Here is a 17910-nt window from a genome sequence, read left to right as displayed (position 1 = left end):
TGACATTTCATTCCTTAGGGTCTTTGCTAAAAAATATATATAATGTTTGGGGGTATAAGTAATTTTCTAGCAAAAAATACAGATTTAAACTTTTAAACAACACATCCCAGAAAATGCTTGGTCTTCAAGTTGATTCTGGAAATGCAGTAAAGCTGCAGATGCTGGACTGTTGTTTGAAGCTTCTTGCCCCCATGAGACAGTGAAAGTGCTAACTAGGCTGCATGAAGCCAATTAGAAAATGGTAGACTAAAGATAGATGTTGGATGTTGTGAAATAGAATGATGCACATATTTGACAGCCCATAAGGACAAAGACAGTTATATCTGAATTATACAAGCTTTAACATTTGTGTGCACCCCCATGGGTCAATAGTCTACTGGGAAACAAATTAACAGCTGATAAATGTTTCCTAAATTTGGGGGATCTGTGTGGTTTGAAGGAAACATCCTGTTGAAGCCCAGTCCTGCTGGAGTTGGACAATTGTCACCTTTAAGTAATCTGTCATGTCTATGATCATCAAGCCATTATGGACTCTTTTAACTTTTACCTGTGTCACCTTCCACACTACAGTCCAGGCACTCCTCCGGCTCAGTGGTTGTGGGCTCTACAGACGTTTCTTCTGTTCCAGTTTTAATGCCATCATTTACCTCTTCTTGTTCATCATCATCACTGTCACTAAGAGAGCCAAGGGCCTGCATGTGAGACTGTACTATGCGCTGGACAGCTGTAAAACACAAACAACAGAGCTAGTGCTATAGCCTGAGAAGACATCCTAAAAATCAATATATTTCCCCTAACTATGTAACTCCCAGCCACTCAGGGTTTACCAAAGAAAATAAGAGCGAGAATCTACTCAGAATCTCAATTTAAAAAGCCTATTATTAATGTATGACTGAAAATGTGGAATAGTCTTCCATAGAAAACTGGTTCCATCTCAATACCATAGGTTATTCCAAAAAAAAAAGACTGGATGCTCTGTAAAAAGTACAACTTATTTAAGTATATTTTATTTAGTTTGCTAATCTGAAGGCCAGATGAAGCTTGGTGGTCTTTAGCTACGACCCTTTGCATCGCACTTGGTGATCTGAGGCTTGGATGCAGCTGCTCAGCCATGGAAACCGATTTCATGAAGCTCTCTGTGCACTGTTGTGCTAATCTGAAGGCCACAGGTTTGGAGATCTTTAGCTATTGACTCTGCAGACAGTTGGTGACTTCTGCGCACTGTGTGCTTCAGCATGCGCTGACCCTGCTCTGTCATTTTACATGGCCTACCACTTGGTAGCTGAGTTGCTGTTGTTCCCAGTTGCTTCCACTTTGTTATAAAACCACTAGCAGTTGACCATGAAATATTTAGTAGCAAGGAAATTTCACGGGTGGACTTATTGCACAGGTGGCAACCTATCACGGTACCACGCTTGACTTCACCGAGCTCCTGAGAGCGACCCATTCTTTCACAAATGTTTGTAGAAGCAGTCTGCATGCCTAGGTGCTTGATTTTATACACCTGTGGCCATGGAGGTGATTGGAACACCTGAATCCAATGATTTGGAGGGGCGTCCCAATACCTTTGGCAATATAGTGTATATTTTACTTATCCACAATGAATCTAATTTGCAATCTAGTTACTATGTTTAGGTAATGTATGTCTAAGCAGTGTCAGACTACAGTACTTGTGACCCACCAGAGCAAACAGTGAGGGTCCACTAAAGGTCATTAGAATAAACTGGGCATGGTGTACTGTAAGGCAGGCCATAGATGATGTAATTTTCTTTTCTGCAACCACAGTCAGCGTTGATGGTGGCATCCCTCCCGCAGCATTGTGTTCTGCTGGCAGGGAACAATAGTGGTCAGCACTAATCACATGCAAAAAAATCTGACACACCGGTTGTAGTGAAATCATTCAATGGATCGATTTCAGAACAACCAGCCTGCTTATACATGGATCGAATTTCATTGCTGATCGCCGCCATTATTAGTATAAAAAAAATTAAAAATCCAGTATCTATCCTGGCATTTGTGCACGCTATAACTTTCACGTAAACCAATTAATTTACACCTATTGGGATTTTTTTTAGCAAAGACATGCCGCAGAATGCATTTTGGCTGAAATTTATGACAAAATTAGATTTTTACATTTTTTTTACTGGACATATTTTATAGCAAAAAGTCCAAAATATGTTTTTTTTTCTCAAAATTGTTTTTTTTTTTGTTTATAGCGCAAAAAATAAAAAACGCACAGGCGAGCAAATACCACCGAAAGAAAGCACAATTTGTGGGGAATAAAAGATGTAAACTTCATTTTGGTGCAGCGTTGTATGACCGCGCAATTGTTAGTTAAAATAATGCAGCGCCGTAACACAAACCGCTTATGTAAATACACCTGTCCAATTGCTTGGTAATACAAATTGCTAATCAGCCAATCACATGGCGGCAACTCAATGCATTTAGGCATGTAGATATTGTGAAGACAACAAAAGTTCAAACCAAGCATCAGAATGGGGAGGAAAGGGGATTTAAGTGACGTTGAACGTGGCATGGTTGTTGGTGCCAGATGGGCTGGTCTGAGTATTTAAAAAACCTTACACGCACAGACATCTCTAGGGTTTACAGAGGATGGTCCGAAAAAGAGAAAATATCCAGTGAGCGGCAGTTGTGTGCCCGAAAATGCCTTTTTGAGGTCAGAGGAGAATGGGCAGACTGGTTGCTGTGACATTCAGATGGTAGGGTCAGAATTTAGCATAAACAACATGAAAGCATGGATCCATCCTGCCTTGTATCAACAACTCAGGCTGGTGGTGTAATGGTGTGGGGGATATTTTCTTGGCACTAACAAGGTGTACCTACAGTAATAAAGTGGCCAGTGAGTGTATGAAAAAGAGAAAATATCCAGTGAGCGGCAGTTGTGTGCCCGAAAATGCCTTTTTGAGGTCAGAGGAGAATGGGCAGACTGGTTGCTGTGACATTCAGATGGTAGGGTCAGAATTTAGCATAAACAACATGAAAGCATGGATCCATCCTGCCTTGTATCAACAACTCAGGCTGGTGGTGTAATGGTGTGGGGGATATTTTCTTGGCACTAACAAGGTGTACCTACAGTAATAAAGTGGCCAGTGAGTGTATGCAACACTACCCCCCAGGAGTTATTTTTGGGCTCCCTGTCATTCTGGACCCCTCTCTGAAGGTACAAACCTTGTTGACACCATAAGATTCCTTTAACCAGAGTAAATTAACACCAGAAAGTAAACACGCTTTGATTAGAGGTTGAACAGTACAAACTGGTATTGATACTTGGAATGGCAATAATTACTTTTAGCAACTCTAAGCAACAAAGTAACACATATAGCAGAAGTTCAATCAGTGTTAGCAGGCCTGCTTTTCAGAAATTAACCTACTGCCTCTGACCTGAGGTGATGGCAACCCCATTAAGAAATCAGAACTAGCAACAACGGGGCTAGCTCACTTTGGGCCCTCAGAGTCTGACAGCAAGGTTTAAATCAGGGGTAAAGGAGCTCTTTGACCAGGGTAGTCATGTCCCTTTAAGTGCAGTGAGGACTCTTTTTTGCACTCGCTGGGGCCCTGTTGGTGCACAAGTAGGCAAGGATATAGGTGATAGTTCCTGACAGGGGAGGTAGAAGAAAGAACAAGGACTTTCCCTTTTTGTGACACTTGACTTGCCTGTTGTCTCCTTTAATGCACTGGAAAAAGAGCAGCTTTTAGGTAAATAAAGTGTTAAATTGGCAAATGAGCTTATTGGCAAAAAGGGCAACCCCACATTGGGATGCGGTGACCAGTGGCATTGGTGGTAGAAGTTCAGTGGCTCCTCCTTGCTTCTTCTCTCTTGTACTCTGGCCTGTTTCTCTGGCAGTCGGCACCACTCTCGTTCTTCCTCCTTCCCCACTCTAGATCTCTCCCCTCTCACTTTCTGTCCAGTCTCCCAGGCTTCTGTATATATCTGCCCCTTCCCACACACCAGCACCTCTGAGAAAAGTAGTCCTCTGGTATAATGCCCACCAGCAAAGTCCTGAGATTCAGCATACAGGGTCCATGGGGCTGCTCTGCAGAATGTGCCTGCCTCTGAATTTGCAGGACACTGCCATCTTGTGTTGATTTTAACATCATACAGCTGACATTACAGCAGGGTGTTACATATATATATAAATATATATATATACTGTATAATGTTTGAGGGTTGTAAGTAATTTTCTAGCAAAGAATATAGATTTGTACGTATAATTATTCCACCAGCCCCTCCTTATTAGATTCTAAGCTCCCAGGATCAGGCCCTCCTATCCCTCTTGTATTGAAGTGTATTGTTGCTGTATTGTCTCCCATTATATTGTAAAGCACTGAGAAAACTGTTGAAGCTATATAAATCTTGTATTATAATAATAATATTATATGTGAGTAGTGTCAGAATTGTCTCAGTATTGAAGTGGTTAAACGTATTGCCCATGGGATTATATTCTGCAGTGTGTTTGCATACAGTCACAAGGAAGAATGCAAATGATAAATTGGTATTTAATTCAACCGGCTGTACCGTACCAAGGTTGCAAATCAAGGACTCGTGGTCTCTGCCTCTCACAGGACTCTTGACGCATTTGATCACAATGCCCCTATGTTCATGGATCTGATTGTTATTCCTGAAAAAATGTACTGGTATTGGTTTGTTCAAGTCAATCTGCTCACCCTTCATTTTTGCCATTGCAGCCCTAATGTTGCTTCTGTGATTATGAAAACAATGTTTAAATGGACCAGTCCTCTTACCCACATACGTCAATGTACATGGGCACTATGAGATTTATTTATTTATTCGAGGTACTTATATAGCAATGTCAATTTATGCAGCGCTTTACATATATATTGTACATTCATGTCAGTCCCTAACCCTCAAGAGGCGTACAATCTAAGGTCCCTAACCTACACTCATACAGTGGGGCAAAAAAGTATTTAGTCAGCCACCAATTGTGCAAGTTCTCCCACTTAAAAAGATGAGAGAGGCCTGTAATTGGCATCATAGGTAGACCTCAACTATGAGAGACAAAATGAGAACAAAAAATCCAGACAATCACACTGGCTGATTTGGAAAGAATTTATTTGCAAATTATGGTGGAAAATAAGTATTTGGTCACCTACAAACAAGCAAGATTTCTGGCTCTCACAGACCTGTACTTTCTTCTTTAAGAGGCTCCTCTGTCCTGCACTCATTACCTGTATCAATGGCACCTGTTTGAACTTGTTATCAGTATAAAAGACATCTGTCCACAACCTCAAACAGTCACACTCCAAACTCCACTATGGTGAAGACCAAAGAGCTGTCAAAGGACACCAGAAACAAAATTGTAGACCTGCACCAGGCTGGGAAGACTGAATCTGCAATAGGCAAGCAGCTTGGTGTGAACAAATCAACTGTGGGAGCAATAATTATAAAATGGAAGACATACAAGACCACTGATAATCTCCCTCGATCTGGGGCTCCACGCAAGATCTCACCCCGTGGGGTCAAAATGATCACAAGAACGGTGAGCAAAAATCCCAGGACCACGCGGGGGGACCTAGTGAATGACGTGCAGAGAGCTGGGACCAACGTAACAAAGGCTAACATCAGTAACACACTATGCCGACAGGGGCTCAGATCCTGCAGTGTCAGACGTGTCCCCCTGCTTAAGCCAGTACATGTCCGGGCCCGTTTGAAGTTTGCTAGAGAGCATTTGGATGATCCAGAAGAGGATTGGGAGAATGTCATATGGTCAGATGAAACCAAAATAGAACTGTTTGGTAGAAACACAACTCGTCGTGTTTGGAGGAGAGAGAATGCTGAGTTGCATCCAAAGAACACTATACCTACTGTGACATATACCAAGGCCAATTCAGACAGGAGTCAATTAACCTACCAACATGTCTTTGGAATGTGGAAGAAAACCCACACAGGCACAGGGAGAACATGCAAACTTCAGGCAGGTGGTGCCCTGGTTGGGATTAAAACCAATGACCATAGTACTGCCAGGTGGATGTGCTAACCACTTAGCCACTGTGCTGCCCATTGTGCACAAAGTATTGCACTTCAGGTACCCATGTGCAGCATTGATTGCCTTTATATGGGTGTGAAAAATGCACACATATATCAGTGAATTACATTTTGGCATCTATAACATCCTGTCCTTTGAAAATTTTATAAGGGACCTTCGCATATTTTTGCCTGGAATCTGCCTGTGCCAATAAAATCACACAGGGCTCCATTACACCTGTATACCAGTACGGGTAGTATTTTGATATTGGGTGTCTAAGATCTATTTATTCTGAATATGCTAAAGTTTTGTATTGTTGCCTGTCTGATCTGTTCAGATTTGTGATGAAATGTGTGCAAAAACAATAGTCTGTCGGTCATCTAAAGGGGGTTAGCACAACTGGCCAAGGATTTGGCCAAAGCTTGGTCAAGCACTGTGTCTATCTACATACAAATCCAGCATTTAACATGGTCACAGAATAGAATAGAATAGAATAGAAAATCAAAGAATAGAATAGAAAAACAACAGAAGAGAATAGAATTAAATAGAAAGAATATAACTGTCTTCTGAGATTTGAATTTCAAATAGAATGAATTTGAATAGAATACAATAATAATTCAAATAATGGAATAAAATAGAATAGAATAGAAAAGAATAGAGAAGAAAAAAACAGAATAGAAAATAACAGAACAGAATAGAAAATAAAAGAAAAGAACAGAATACACAAGAAAAGAATAGAATAGAAAATAATAGATTAAAACAGAGAAAAATAGAATAGAACGTAAAGGAATAGAATAGAAAGGATAAGAATCAATTAGAATAGAATAGAGAATAAAAAATAATAGACTAGAAAATATTAGAATAGAAACTTAAAGACTAGAAAAGAATAGAATCGAAAAGCAATAGAACAGAATAGAAGAGAAAGAATATACCTGTCTTATGAAATTCAAATTTTTAATAGAATGAATTTGAATTCAAATAGAATACATTAGAATAGAATATAAAATAAAGTAATAGAATAGAAAAGAATAGAATAGAATACAGCGATGTTTGATTCCTATCACCCAACACCCAGAACATGTAGTTCAGGCTGTCGGGCAGGTGGATTGCTTCCGCACAGTGCCAGCCTCTTCCCCAAGGTCTCCTAGGCTCCGCTTGCCATCTGCATGCCCGGGACCTGCTCACCTCCATCTGCTAAAAGGGAGGGAGGAGAGTGGACACATCCGCTCCCCTCCCCTTCTTGTCCCATTGAGAGATTCCTGGCCATGGAAGCCGGAAAAGAATGTAATGTGGTGTGATGTTCACCGCATTACATTCAGTGGAGCACAGGGGAGACTTGCAGGGTCTTTTAGACCCCGGATGCCTCAATAAAGAGAACCAAAAAGTTTTTTTTATTGTAAAAAATGAAAGATACACCCAAGCACATACCATCCCCCCCCAAAAAAACTGAGGCCCCCCCACCCCCACATATATGCATGTACAAATGTAAAACCACACACGGGCACCTACGCATGACAATGTCGATTGCGATACACATGTGACATATCGCCGCACACGTCAGAATGAGAGCAATGATTCTTGCACCAGACCTCTAACTGTAAACTGATGACCTATAAGGAGCTTTAAATGTGTTGACCTATAGAAAATATAGGGTACTGAGGTTCGTCACCATTTCACGAGTGCACACAAATTTAAGGTTTGACAATTTTTTGTTTTCCTTTTGCACATGTCTAGTGCTCAGAAAGAAAGCTGAAGCAATTTAGAAATAACAAGTACTTGTTAACGCAAAACTCTAGGCAAATGGGGAAACGCAGATTTAATACATATACAGTATGGGACCTATATTTACAGTACCGGCCAAAGGATTGAAATGTCTGTCCTTCCAGACCTGAGATTAAAACAGCCCTATCTTGCAGGGAAGGAGACCTAGTTTTTCTCTGCTGCAGTTAAAGTATAACTAAAGGCAAAACATTTTTGAGTTTTGGATAGAGTGGAGATATACTATATTGCCAAATGTATTGGGACACCCCTCCAAATCATTGGATTCAAGTGTTTCAATCATCTCCATGTCCACAGGTGTATAAAATCAAGCACCTAGGCATGCAGACTGCTTCTACAAACATTTGTGAAAGAATGGGTCGCTCTCAGGAGCTCAGTGACTCCAAGCGTGATAGGTTGCCACCTGTGCAATACTTCCATCCATGACATTTCCTTGCTACTAAATATTCCACAGTCAACTGTTAGTGGAATTTTAACAAAGTGGAAACAACTGGGAACAACAGCAACTCAGCCACAAAGTGGTAGGCCACGTAAAATGACAGAGCGGGGCCAGTCCATGCTGCAGTGCACAGTGTGCAGAAGTCACCAACTTTCTGCAGAGTCAGTATCTAAAGTCCCCCAAACTTCATGCGGCCTTCAGATTAGCACAACAACAGTGTGTAGAGAGCTTCATGGAATGGGTTTCCATGGCCGAGCAGCTGCATCCAAGCCTTACCAAGTGGAATGCAAAGCATTGGATGCAGTGGTGTAAAGCGCACCACCACATGACTCAGTGGCAACGCGTTCTCTGGAGTGATGAATCACGCTTCTCTGTTTGGCAATCTGATGGATGTGTCTAGGTTTGGCGGTTGCCAGGAGAACAGTACTTTCCTGACTGCATTGTGCCAAGTGTAAAGTTTGGTGGAGGGGGGATTATAGTCTGGGGTTGTTTTTCAGGGGTTGTGCTTGTACCATTAGTTCCAGTGAAAGGACCTCTTAAGGTGTCAACATACAAGACATTTTGGACAATTTCATGCTCCCAACTTTGTGGGAACAGTTTGGGGATGGCCCCTTCCTGTTCCAACATGACTGTGCACCAGTGCACAAAGCAAGGTCCATAAAGACATGGATGAGGGAGTTTGGGGTGGAGGAACTTGACTGGCCTGCATAGAGTCCTGACCTCAACCCGATAGAACACCTTTGGGATTAATTAGAGTGGAGACTGTGAGCCAGTCCTTCTCGTTTGACACCAGTGCTTGATTTCACAAATGTGCATCTGGAAGAATGGTCAAACATTCCCATAGACACACTCCTAAACCTTGTGGACAGCCTTCCCAGAAGAGTTGAAGCTGTTATAGCTGCAAAGGGTGGGCCAACTCAATATTGAACCCTACGGACTAAGACTGGGATGTCATTAAAGTTCATATGCGTGTAAAGGCAGGCGTCCCAATACTTTTGGCAATATAGGGTATGTCTCCTCCCTTTCAGTGAGAAATCTGCCCATTCTAAACAGAGGGGCTGAAGCCCTGGGCGGCACAATTCACTAGAGGATGAAAGAACGCAGAAAAGATGAAGTGTCGGCAAAGTGCTGCTAAAACCTTGATGGACAAGTACACTCCCACATGGAAGACAAATATATCTGAAATATATTTTTAAAATAGTCTTCACAAATATATTGGCATATATTTGAAATATTACAATTTTGGCCATATTCAATATATTTCAATAAATAAATAAATAAATATATATATATATATATATATATATATATATACAGTATGTTAAAAAAAAATTTATTACAAAATATATGAAAAATATTTTTAAAAATACATTTTCAAATATACTGCATGTCTTTAAAAATACAAATCTACCGTATATACTCGAGTATAAGCCGAGTTTTTCAGCACATTTTTTGTGTTGAAAAACGGCCCCCTCGGCTTATACTCGAGTCAATGTCTGCAGGGGGCTGCTGTCTCTTACCTGGCTCCGGTCCCACGACGATCCGGTCCAGGAAGCGCGGCTGCTCCTTCATTCGGTTCGTCCACTGGATGTTCGCGCGGATGCTCGGCTCTGCCTTCTCACCGGTGATTGGCCGCCAGAACTGTAGCTCGGGAAAGGCACACAGGCGGCCAATCACCGGCAAGGAGGCGGAGCTGAGCGGCCCCGCGAAAATCGAGTGAAGGAGATGCAGGTAAGTGTGCCATGCTTAGGTGCTGCTGCAACCACATATGCTGGCTGCAGCAGCACCATACTGGAACAGGGGTCAGCAAGTGTCAGTGGGAGAAATAGTGCCCCATCATTGGTGTCACTGATACCAATGATGGGGCATTATTCCTCCCACTGACACCAACGATCTGGCACTTTTCCTCCCCCCCACTGACACCAACGATGGGGCACTATTCCTCCACCCCCCCACTGACACCAATGATGGGATACTATTCCTCCCACTGACACCAATGTTGGGACACTATTCCTCCCACTGACACCAAAGATGGGGCACTATTCCACTGACACCAATAATGGGGTGCTATTCCCCCCACTGATACTAATGATGGGGCACTATTCCTCCCACTGACACCAATGATGGGGCGCTATTCCTCCCACTGACACCAATGATGGAGCACTATTCCTCCCACTGATACCAATGATGGGGCACTATTCCTCCCACTGACACCAATGATGGGGCACTATTCCTCCCACTGATACCAATGATGGGGCACTATTCCTCCCACTGATACCAATGATGGGGCACTATTCCTCCCACTGACACCAATGATGGGGCACTATTCCTCCCACTGACACCAATGATGGGGCACTATTCCTCCCACTGACACCAATGATGGGGCACTATTCCTCCCACTGACACCAATGATGAGGCACAATTCTTCCCACTGGTGTTCCCACCCTCGGCTTATACTCGAGTCAATAGTTTTTCCCAGTTTTTTGTGGTAAAATTAGGTACCTCGGCTTATATTCGGGTCGGCTTATACTCGAGTATATACGGTACATTTTTGGAATGCATTTACAAATACAGTATATGTTAAAATAAATTTTTTATGTTAAACAAATCTGAAGAATATATTTAAAAAATATATGTTTAATATATTTAGTAATATATAAATATATATATATATATATATATATATATATATATATATATATTTATTGAAATATATTTTGAAATATATATATATATATTTCAAATATATTTTTCTTCCATATGGGCTGAATGTACACAGCTTACAATACTTGCAGTCAGAGCCAGAGCTTGCAATGCTGTGCTGAGTGCGCTCCTGCACCTGGCACAAGCCTAGGACTTCCCTGTCGGGCAGAGTTATCCCCATCCAACAGGCGCTTCCTAGTCCCGATCCAGCTTGACATCATAGAGAGGCCGAGAGGCGGGGAGAGAGAGGAGTGTAGACTACACACACACACACACTTTAACATTTTTGTATACATTTATTTATAAATGTATTAAAACATTTATAAAGTAAATAAACACTTATTGCGCATGCACAATTTGTGTGCACCCCTTCCCAAGGTAAATAAGATCCTGGTGCTACTTTATTGATAATGCTTGCTGAGTGGACGGTGTCAGTAGGATAACAATTGCCTGTATTTTCCTCCTGTGGCAGCTGAATGCCGGTGGGAAGGAGAGGAACCCTACTTTCAGTTGCTGCAGGAGGAGCATACCGATCAGTTCCAGTAAATGCCCCCTCGCTGCCCCTTCTGTCAAGGTTCCAGGAGCAGGAAAGGAAGGATCACTGTCTAACTGTCACCTGCTCGTGATCGACAGGTTGCCAACACTTGGATTAGTGTGTGCCCATGCACATCCAGCACACACTGTGCGCACGTTTGTCACCTTATAGTTCTGAACAAGAATCTTCATGGTAGGATCACTAAGCATTATTTAATGCAAGCTGTAAATTTAACATATTAGAACATGGCAACAACATGTTAAACCTTATATGAGATGTTAGTGATTGGAATTACATGTGCTTTAATTACACTGTACAGAATAACTTACCTTTAATTGATGGAGGAATGTAGGGACAAGGGTTAGATCTCTTTGTCTTTAGTGGTTGGGCATCTCCTGCCAACTTCTGATTGGGAATAAGAAGAGGGACTATTTAGGGTCCACATAATAAAGAATTACCCCCAACAGTAATACAGCTTTATAATAAAGTCAATCAAATACTAATTTAAAGTGGTTGTACGTATGTTGTATCTGTTTATCTGGAGACTTCTCTTCTATACAGCTATTCAAAGTCCAAAGTGTATAAAGCTTGTCTGAGATTTCAGAAAACAGGAGGTGGAGAGTTGAAATTACACACCGCAGAGCTCAGTGAGGAGAGCTCTGAGAGCTGATTGGAGGGAAGAGACACACCCCCCTTCACACAGCACATGGGAACAGAGCTTAGGCTGTCAATCACAGGCTGTGTGCTGGAGGTCCCTCTCCGTCACCTTTTTTCTCTTGGTGTCAGGAAAACTTGTCACAATTGACTCATTCAGATAGCAGAAGAAGGAAGCAGCAGACTGAAATGACATTTAGTGCAGACTATAGAGGGACTATATGCTTTGTTCAGATTTCATATCTGAGGTTTACAGGTGATTCCTGGTATATTGAAACACTTGCTAATGTCTTATGCATCTTGAGTTTCTGAAAGATGTAAAACCCAGTAAGCAATTGGACGCATCATTGCCGACCCAAGCCTGAAATGGAAATAAGTCTCGGTTCACACTACTGCAATCAGAAAGTCACATAGCTTACAGAGTGACTTTGCCAGACAACTTCCTGGCAACTTGAGTACTACTTTGATACAACTTGATACGACTTTGAAGCAACTCCCAGGGAATGCCTGGGTAATCTTCCTGTAATGACAGATCCAAATGACTTCAATATAGATGAGGATCCGACTTCCATTAAAGTCTATGGGCACGAGTCGGATAGAAGTAGCCTTGAAGTAGTACAGGAATCTAGTCCAAGCTACATCAGTAGTGCTAATTGAGACAGTTCTCATTGACTAACTTGGGATTTAACATGTAGAAAAAAATGCCAACAGCTAAAAACAGCAGCTGTAAAAATGTCCAGTGTGCATGAGGACTAACAGTGATTCTTGGGGACAAGGGAGGGATGTGTGACAGTCCAGAAGGTAATGGACTGTCACCATATGCCCAACTTCCAGGTGAGAGGGGCAAGGAAGGAGGTGGTGGTTGAGGGTAGCAGTGCTTTTGACAGTAATATATGCATATCTCTAGAAGAATATAGACAATGATTACTAACAAAATGTATTACTATGCTGCTCAGGCTCAGCATTACAACTACCAAAAAAGTGTGTAAAAGTGAATTTGCATTTTAAAGTGGAACACCAGACAAACATGTAAGCAGGTGCAGTTTACTTTCTCCACTGCAGGTGGTGCTCAACCTCAGTGGCATTGTAGAGGGAGTCAAGAGGAACAATACTCCTCTATGGTTTGCTGGGTCACTGGGGAAGCTACCTGCATGGATGCTACTGCCCCATGTGACCTTGGTGGTCATCTTGGGTCAGGCAGAGTATATTTAGGATCCTGGCTCCCATGTTTGGGTAGTGGGTGAGTGGGTAGTTTAAGGACAGGTTACCCATCTGTCAGGGAAAGTGAGTAGCGGCAAGGAAAGGTTCTAGATGAGTAGGGAAGGATAGGGACACACTATCCTCCTGGAATCCTCCAATTTGAGTACAGACTAGCCAGGTCGCATTCCACCCTCTGAGACAGACGCTGTTGGCACATCCAAGACCTGCTCCATTCTACATTGCTGTTGCAACCTGTGAGTGTTCCCAACTGGGTGCCTTCCCTCCAGACTGCTTGCAAAGTTGAACTCTGACATTAATACAATTTCTGTTACTGCAATTGGACTCTGTGTACTTACTGTCACCGCACCATGCTGCACCTCCCAACAAACAGATGAAATACATATAAGGAAATTGTTTTATCTGTAAAAAGGATTTACATTTCTATCCATTTCGTTTCTATATTTACACAGCTCCTCCACAATGCGCAACCCTATGTGACAGGACAGGAGACATGCTTTTTCTCTGTTGCACTTAAGTCACACTTAAAGATCCTGTACTCCCCCAGCTTGTGGCTGGACAGTGAAAGGAGAAGCAGCAGACTGATGAGCTCATCTGTGTCACTATGTTCTCTCCTCCTATCAGCATGCCACTTGAACTGCAAAACACCATACTGTGTGCTGCTTTTACCTCTCACAGTCTCTGGTCTGCTGTATAGAGACTACAAGAAGCTTATACTATGTCACTTTCAGTGAAAAATCTGTATGTAAATGGATGGAAAACTGACTAAAAGATGGTATTCAGAGAGTAGTGGTTAATGATTCATACTGTGAATGGTCTAGGGTTGTCAGTAGTGTACCCCAAGGTTCAGTGTTGGGACCCTTACTTTTTAATATATTTATAAACGATATAGGGTCTGGGATTAAAAATCCCATTTCAGTCTTTGCAGATGACACCAAGCTGTGCAGTGGAATAACATCCTTACAGGATGTCCCTAAATTACAAGCCGACCTCAATGCACTGTGTAATTGGGCAACTATGTGGCAAATGAGGTTTAATGTTGATAAATGTAAGGTGATGCACTTGGGGGCTAAGAATATGCATGCATCATACATACTGGGGGGGTACAACTGGGGGAATCAATGGTGGAGAAGGATCTGGGTGTTCTGTTAGATCACAAGCTTAATAATGGCATGCAATGCCAAGCTGAGGTTTCTAAAGCGAGTAAAATCCTCTCTTGTATTAAAAGAGGTATAGACTCCAGAGAGAGATATCATATTACCCCGGTACAAATCATTAGTAACACCTCATCTGGAATATGCAGTTCAGTTTTGGGCACCAATTCACAAATAGAACATTGGGGAACTGGAGAAAGTGCAGAGAAGGGCAACCAAACTGATAAGAGGCATGGAGGAGCTCAGCTAAGAGGAAAGATTAGAGGAACTGAATTTATTCTCTCTTGAGAAGAGGAGATTAAGGGGGGATATGATCAACATGTATCAGTGGTTCATATAGTGAACTCGGTGTAGAGTTATTCACCCTGAGGTCATCACAAAGGACAAGGAGGCACTCTTTATGTCTGGATGAAAATCAAATCAAATACGGAAAGGTTTAATCAAATCAAATACGGAAACGTTTCTTCACAGTAAGAGCTGTGAAAATGTGGAATGGATTCCCTCAAGAGTTGGTTCTGGCCTGCTCATATAACAAAGTGGAAGCAACTGGGAACAACAGCAACTCAGCCATGAAGTGGTAGGCCACGTAAAATGACAGAGAGGGGTCAGTGCATGCTGAAGCACACAGTGCCAAGAAGTCACCAACTGTCTGCAGAGTCAATAACTGAAGACCTCTAAACTTTGTGTGGCCTTCAGATTAGCACAGCAACAGTGCGTAGAGAGCTTCATGGAATGGGTTTCCATGGCCGAGCAGCTGCATCAAAGCCTTACATTACCAAGTGCAATGCAAAGTGTCGGATGCAGTGGTGTAAAGCATGCTGCCACTGGACTCTAGAGCAGTGGAGACGTGTTCTCTGGAGTGATGAATCACACTTCTCTGTCTGGCAATCTGATGAACAAATCTGGGTTTGGCGGTTGCCAGGAGAATGGTACTTGCCTGACTGCATTGTGTAAAGTTTGGTGGAGGGGGGATTATGGTGTGGGGTTGTTTTTCAGGGGTTGGGCTTGGTCTCTTAGTTCCAGTGAAGGGAATTCTTAAGGCGTCAGTATACCAAGACATTTTGGACAATTTCATGCTCCCAACTTTGTGGGAATAGTTTGGGGATGGCCCCTTCCTGTTCCAACATGACTGCGCACCAGTGCACAAAGCAAGGCCCATAAAGACATGGATGGGTGAGTTTGGGGTGGAGGAACTTGACTGGCCTGCACAGAGTCCTGACTTCAACCCCATAGAACACCTTTGGGATGAGACTGTGAGCCAGGCCTTCTCATCTGACATCAGTGCCTGACCTCACAACTGCACTTCTGGAAGAATGGTCAAACCTTCCCATAGATACACTCCTAAACCTTGTGGACAGCCTTCCCAGAAGAGTTGACGCTGTTATAGTTGCAAATGGTGGGCCAACTCAATATTGAACCCTATGGACTGGGATGCCATTAAAGTTCATGTGCGTGTAAAGGCGGGCGTCCCAATACTTTTGGCAATATAGTGTATGTTTACAGTATGTCCTACTGCAGTTCGCTATGATGGATCTATATAATAAACTATTGGTCAGGAGGGAGTTAAAAAAACAGTATTTTTCTAAGAAGCAAAAATGTTCTGCTGCACCTCAACAGAAATTTGAGAATGTTTGTGTTTATGTAACGTTCCAGTGATACGTCCCCAATGGCATAAGCAGTGCTGTCATGCTGGGCCTTTTTAAAACATTTAGGGACACGTTGAGCCCTTGGGCCCACACACAGAACTCTCTGTATACTTTAGCAGTGTCACTGCTGTGGGTTCATATTTCTTATTTCAAGTCCACAGATAGCCAGCTGTGATTCCTACAGCATGGAGGCTCTTGTTGATTAGAACAAGAACGGGGTAGTGACGGGGGGGAGTGCAGGGTTGTTTATACAGGCCTTGACATTTTACATGTAATTATTACAATCTTCATCAGCTCTAGTTTAAGCTGGCTACAGAAAAGCAAATACATTAATGATCATGTAAACATTGTTGGATGGTGATGCAACACATTCACTGTATCAACTGATATAATCTGTCATCTTGGAAATCGACAGCTTGTCATAGATAAAATCAGGGCTTTCTTTCTGCCGGAACGCGGCGGTACTGCGTTCCGCCACCTTTTTCTTCTTGTCCCCGCTCACCGACTGCCTCTGCAGAGCTGACAAGCTATGCAGAGCAGCGAAAGTGACAGGTGCCGGACGCGGCTTGTTTATGTCATGCTTGCGCGTGCCCGGCACCTGTCACTGCCGCTGCTCACAGCCGGTGAGCGGGGACATGCACGCTTCACCCCCCCCCCTCTACCGCCAGCGTGTAAACATCGGGGGCGCGCGGCCACCCCCATAGGAAAGGTGTATCTTAGTACACCCGGCGGTGCGCGCTGACGTCATCACGCCCTCTGCTCGTCGATCCTACCATAGCGCGGATCGTCAGCATCAGGTAAGGAGCGGCGATACAATTTTTCTCGCTTTTCTTGCTAATGTGGGGGGGGGCAGTGTTACTCGCTATTCTTACTAATGTGGGGGGGGGGGCGGTGTTAATTCCATACATTTACTTTTATAGCCCCTCCCAAATTTTACTTGCATTCCTGTTCTCTAAAGGGGTGGTCCTAGGGTTTGATGGGGGCGTGGCCAGGTTTGGGTGGGGGAGTTCCACCACCTTTCCTCTGAGAAAAAAAGCCCTGGATAAAATATATCATTCTTTATTTGCATTAGTTGCGCCTATATGGGTATTGTTTGAATTTTTTTTAAAGGGCTTGCTTGCTATTTGTTATTAGCGGGGAAATGCCATATTTCCATTAATAATAATAATAATAATAATATTATTATCACCACATACCACACATAGTTTAACCCTTTTGTATCAAACATCAATGTCCAGCTTGGGCAAACTCTGAAGTTTCCAAACACCCAAACAGGGGCAGACTGACATTTGGAAACTCGGGCACTGCCCGAGGGCCCAGGGTCAGTAGGGGGCCCCATGAGATGCCCCTGGTACCTCTTTCATAGGCTTTTTTGAGTTTGGGCAAGGACACAGGGGCCCAATGATCCCCTATTGCCCAGGGGCCCCATGAGTTGTCAGTCCGCCCCTGCACCCAAAGCAATACTTAGAATACTGGGAAAGAGACTTTAACAGTATCCTTTCCCCTGAGAAATGATATACTTTCCCTGTCATATAATTCCTCTATATTTAGTAAGTACCAGGAATCCGGCTATAAAATTATCACTCGGTACTGTACCCCAATGGTACTCCGTACCATGTTCCTTTCCAAATACCTGCTGGATAAAGGGGTTGATTTACTAAAGGCAAATAGACTGTGCACTTTGCAAAGTGCAGGTGCAGTCTGTAAGAGCAGTTGCTCCACAGCTTAGTAAATGAGTGTAAGCTCTGCTGACTTCCAGCATCCAATCATGTGCAAG

The 17910-nt window shown here is 42.8% G+C and overlaps 1 protein-coding gene across 1 annotated transcript in view; it reads right to left on the bottom strand.

The window, feature by feature from the left end:
* Positions 1-17910, bottom strand: part of PPP1R1B (protein phosphatase 1 regulatory inhibitor subunit 1B) — a 118334-nt gene that overhangs the window by 21688 nt on the left and 78736 nt on the right. The window contains exons 4-5 of the mRNA XM_089687968.1: positions 11791-11866; positions 548-724 (exon numbers count right to left, since the gene is read on the bottom strand). Of these exons, the coding sequence (XP_089544094.1) occupies positions 548-724; positions 11791-11866 (253 nt within the window). The remainder of the gene's footprint in view (positions 1-547; positions 725-11790; positions 11867-17910) is intronic.

Source organism: Staurois parvus, unplaced genomic scaffold (genome assembly GCF_062004578.1).
Source record: "Staurois parvus isolate SC_StPar_1 unplaced genomic scaffold, SC_StPar_1.0 ptg000442l, whole genome shotgun sequence".
Taxonomy (NCBI): domain Eukaryota; kingdom Metazoa; phylum Chordata; class Amphibia; order Anura; family Ranidae; genus Staurois; species Staurois parvus.
Note: the sequence above shows the minus strand (reverse complement) of the source record. Positions and strands in the feature narration are given on the sequence as shown.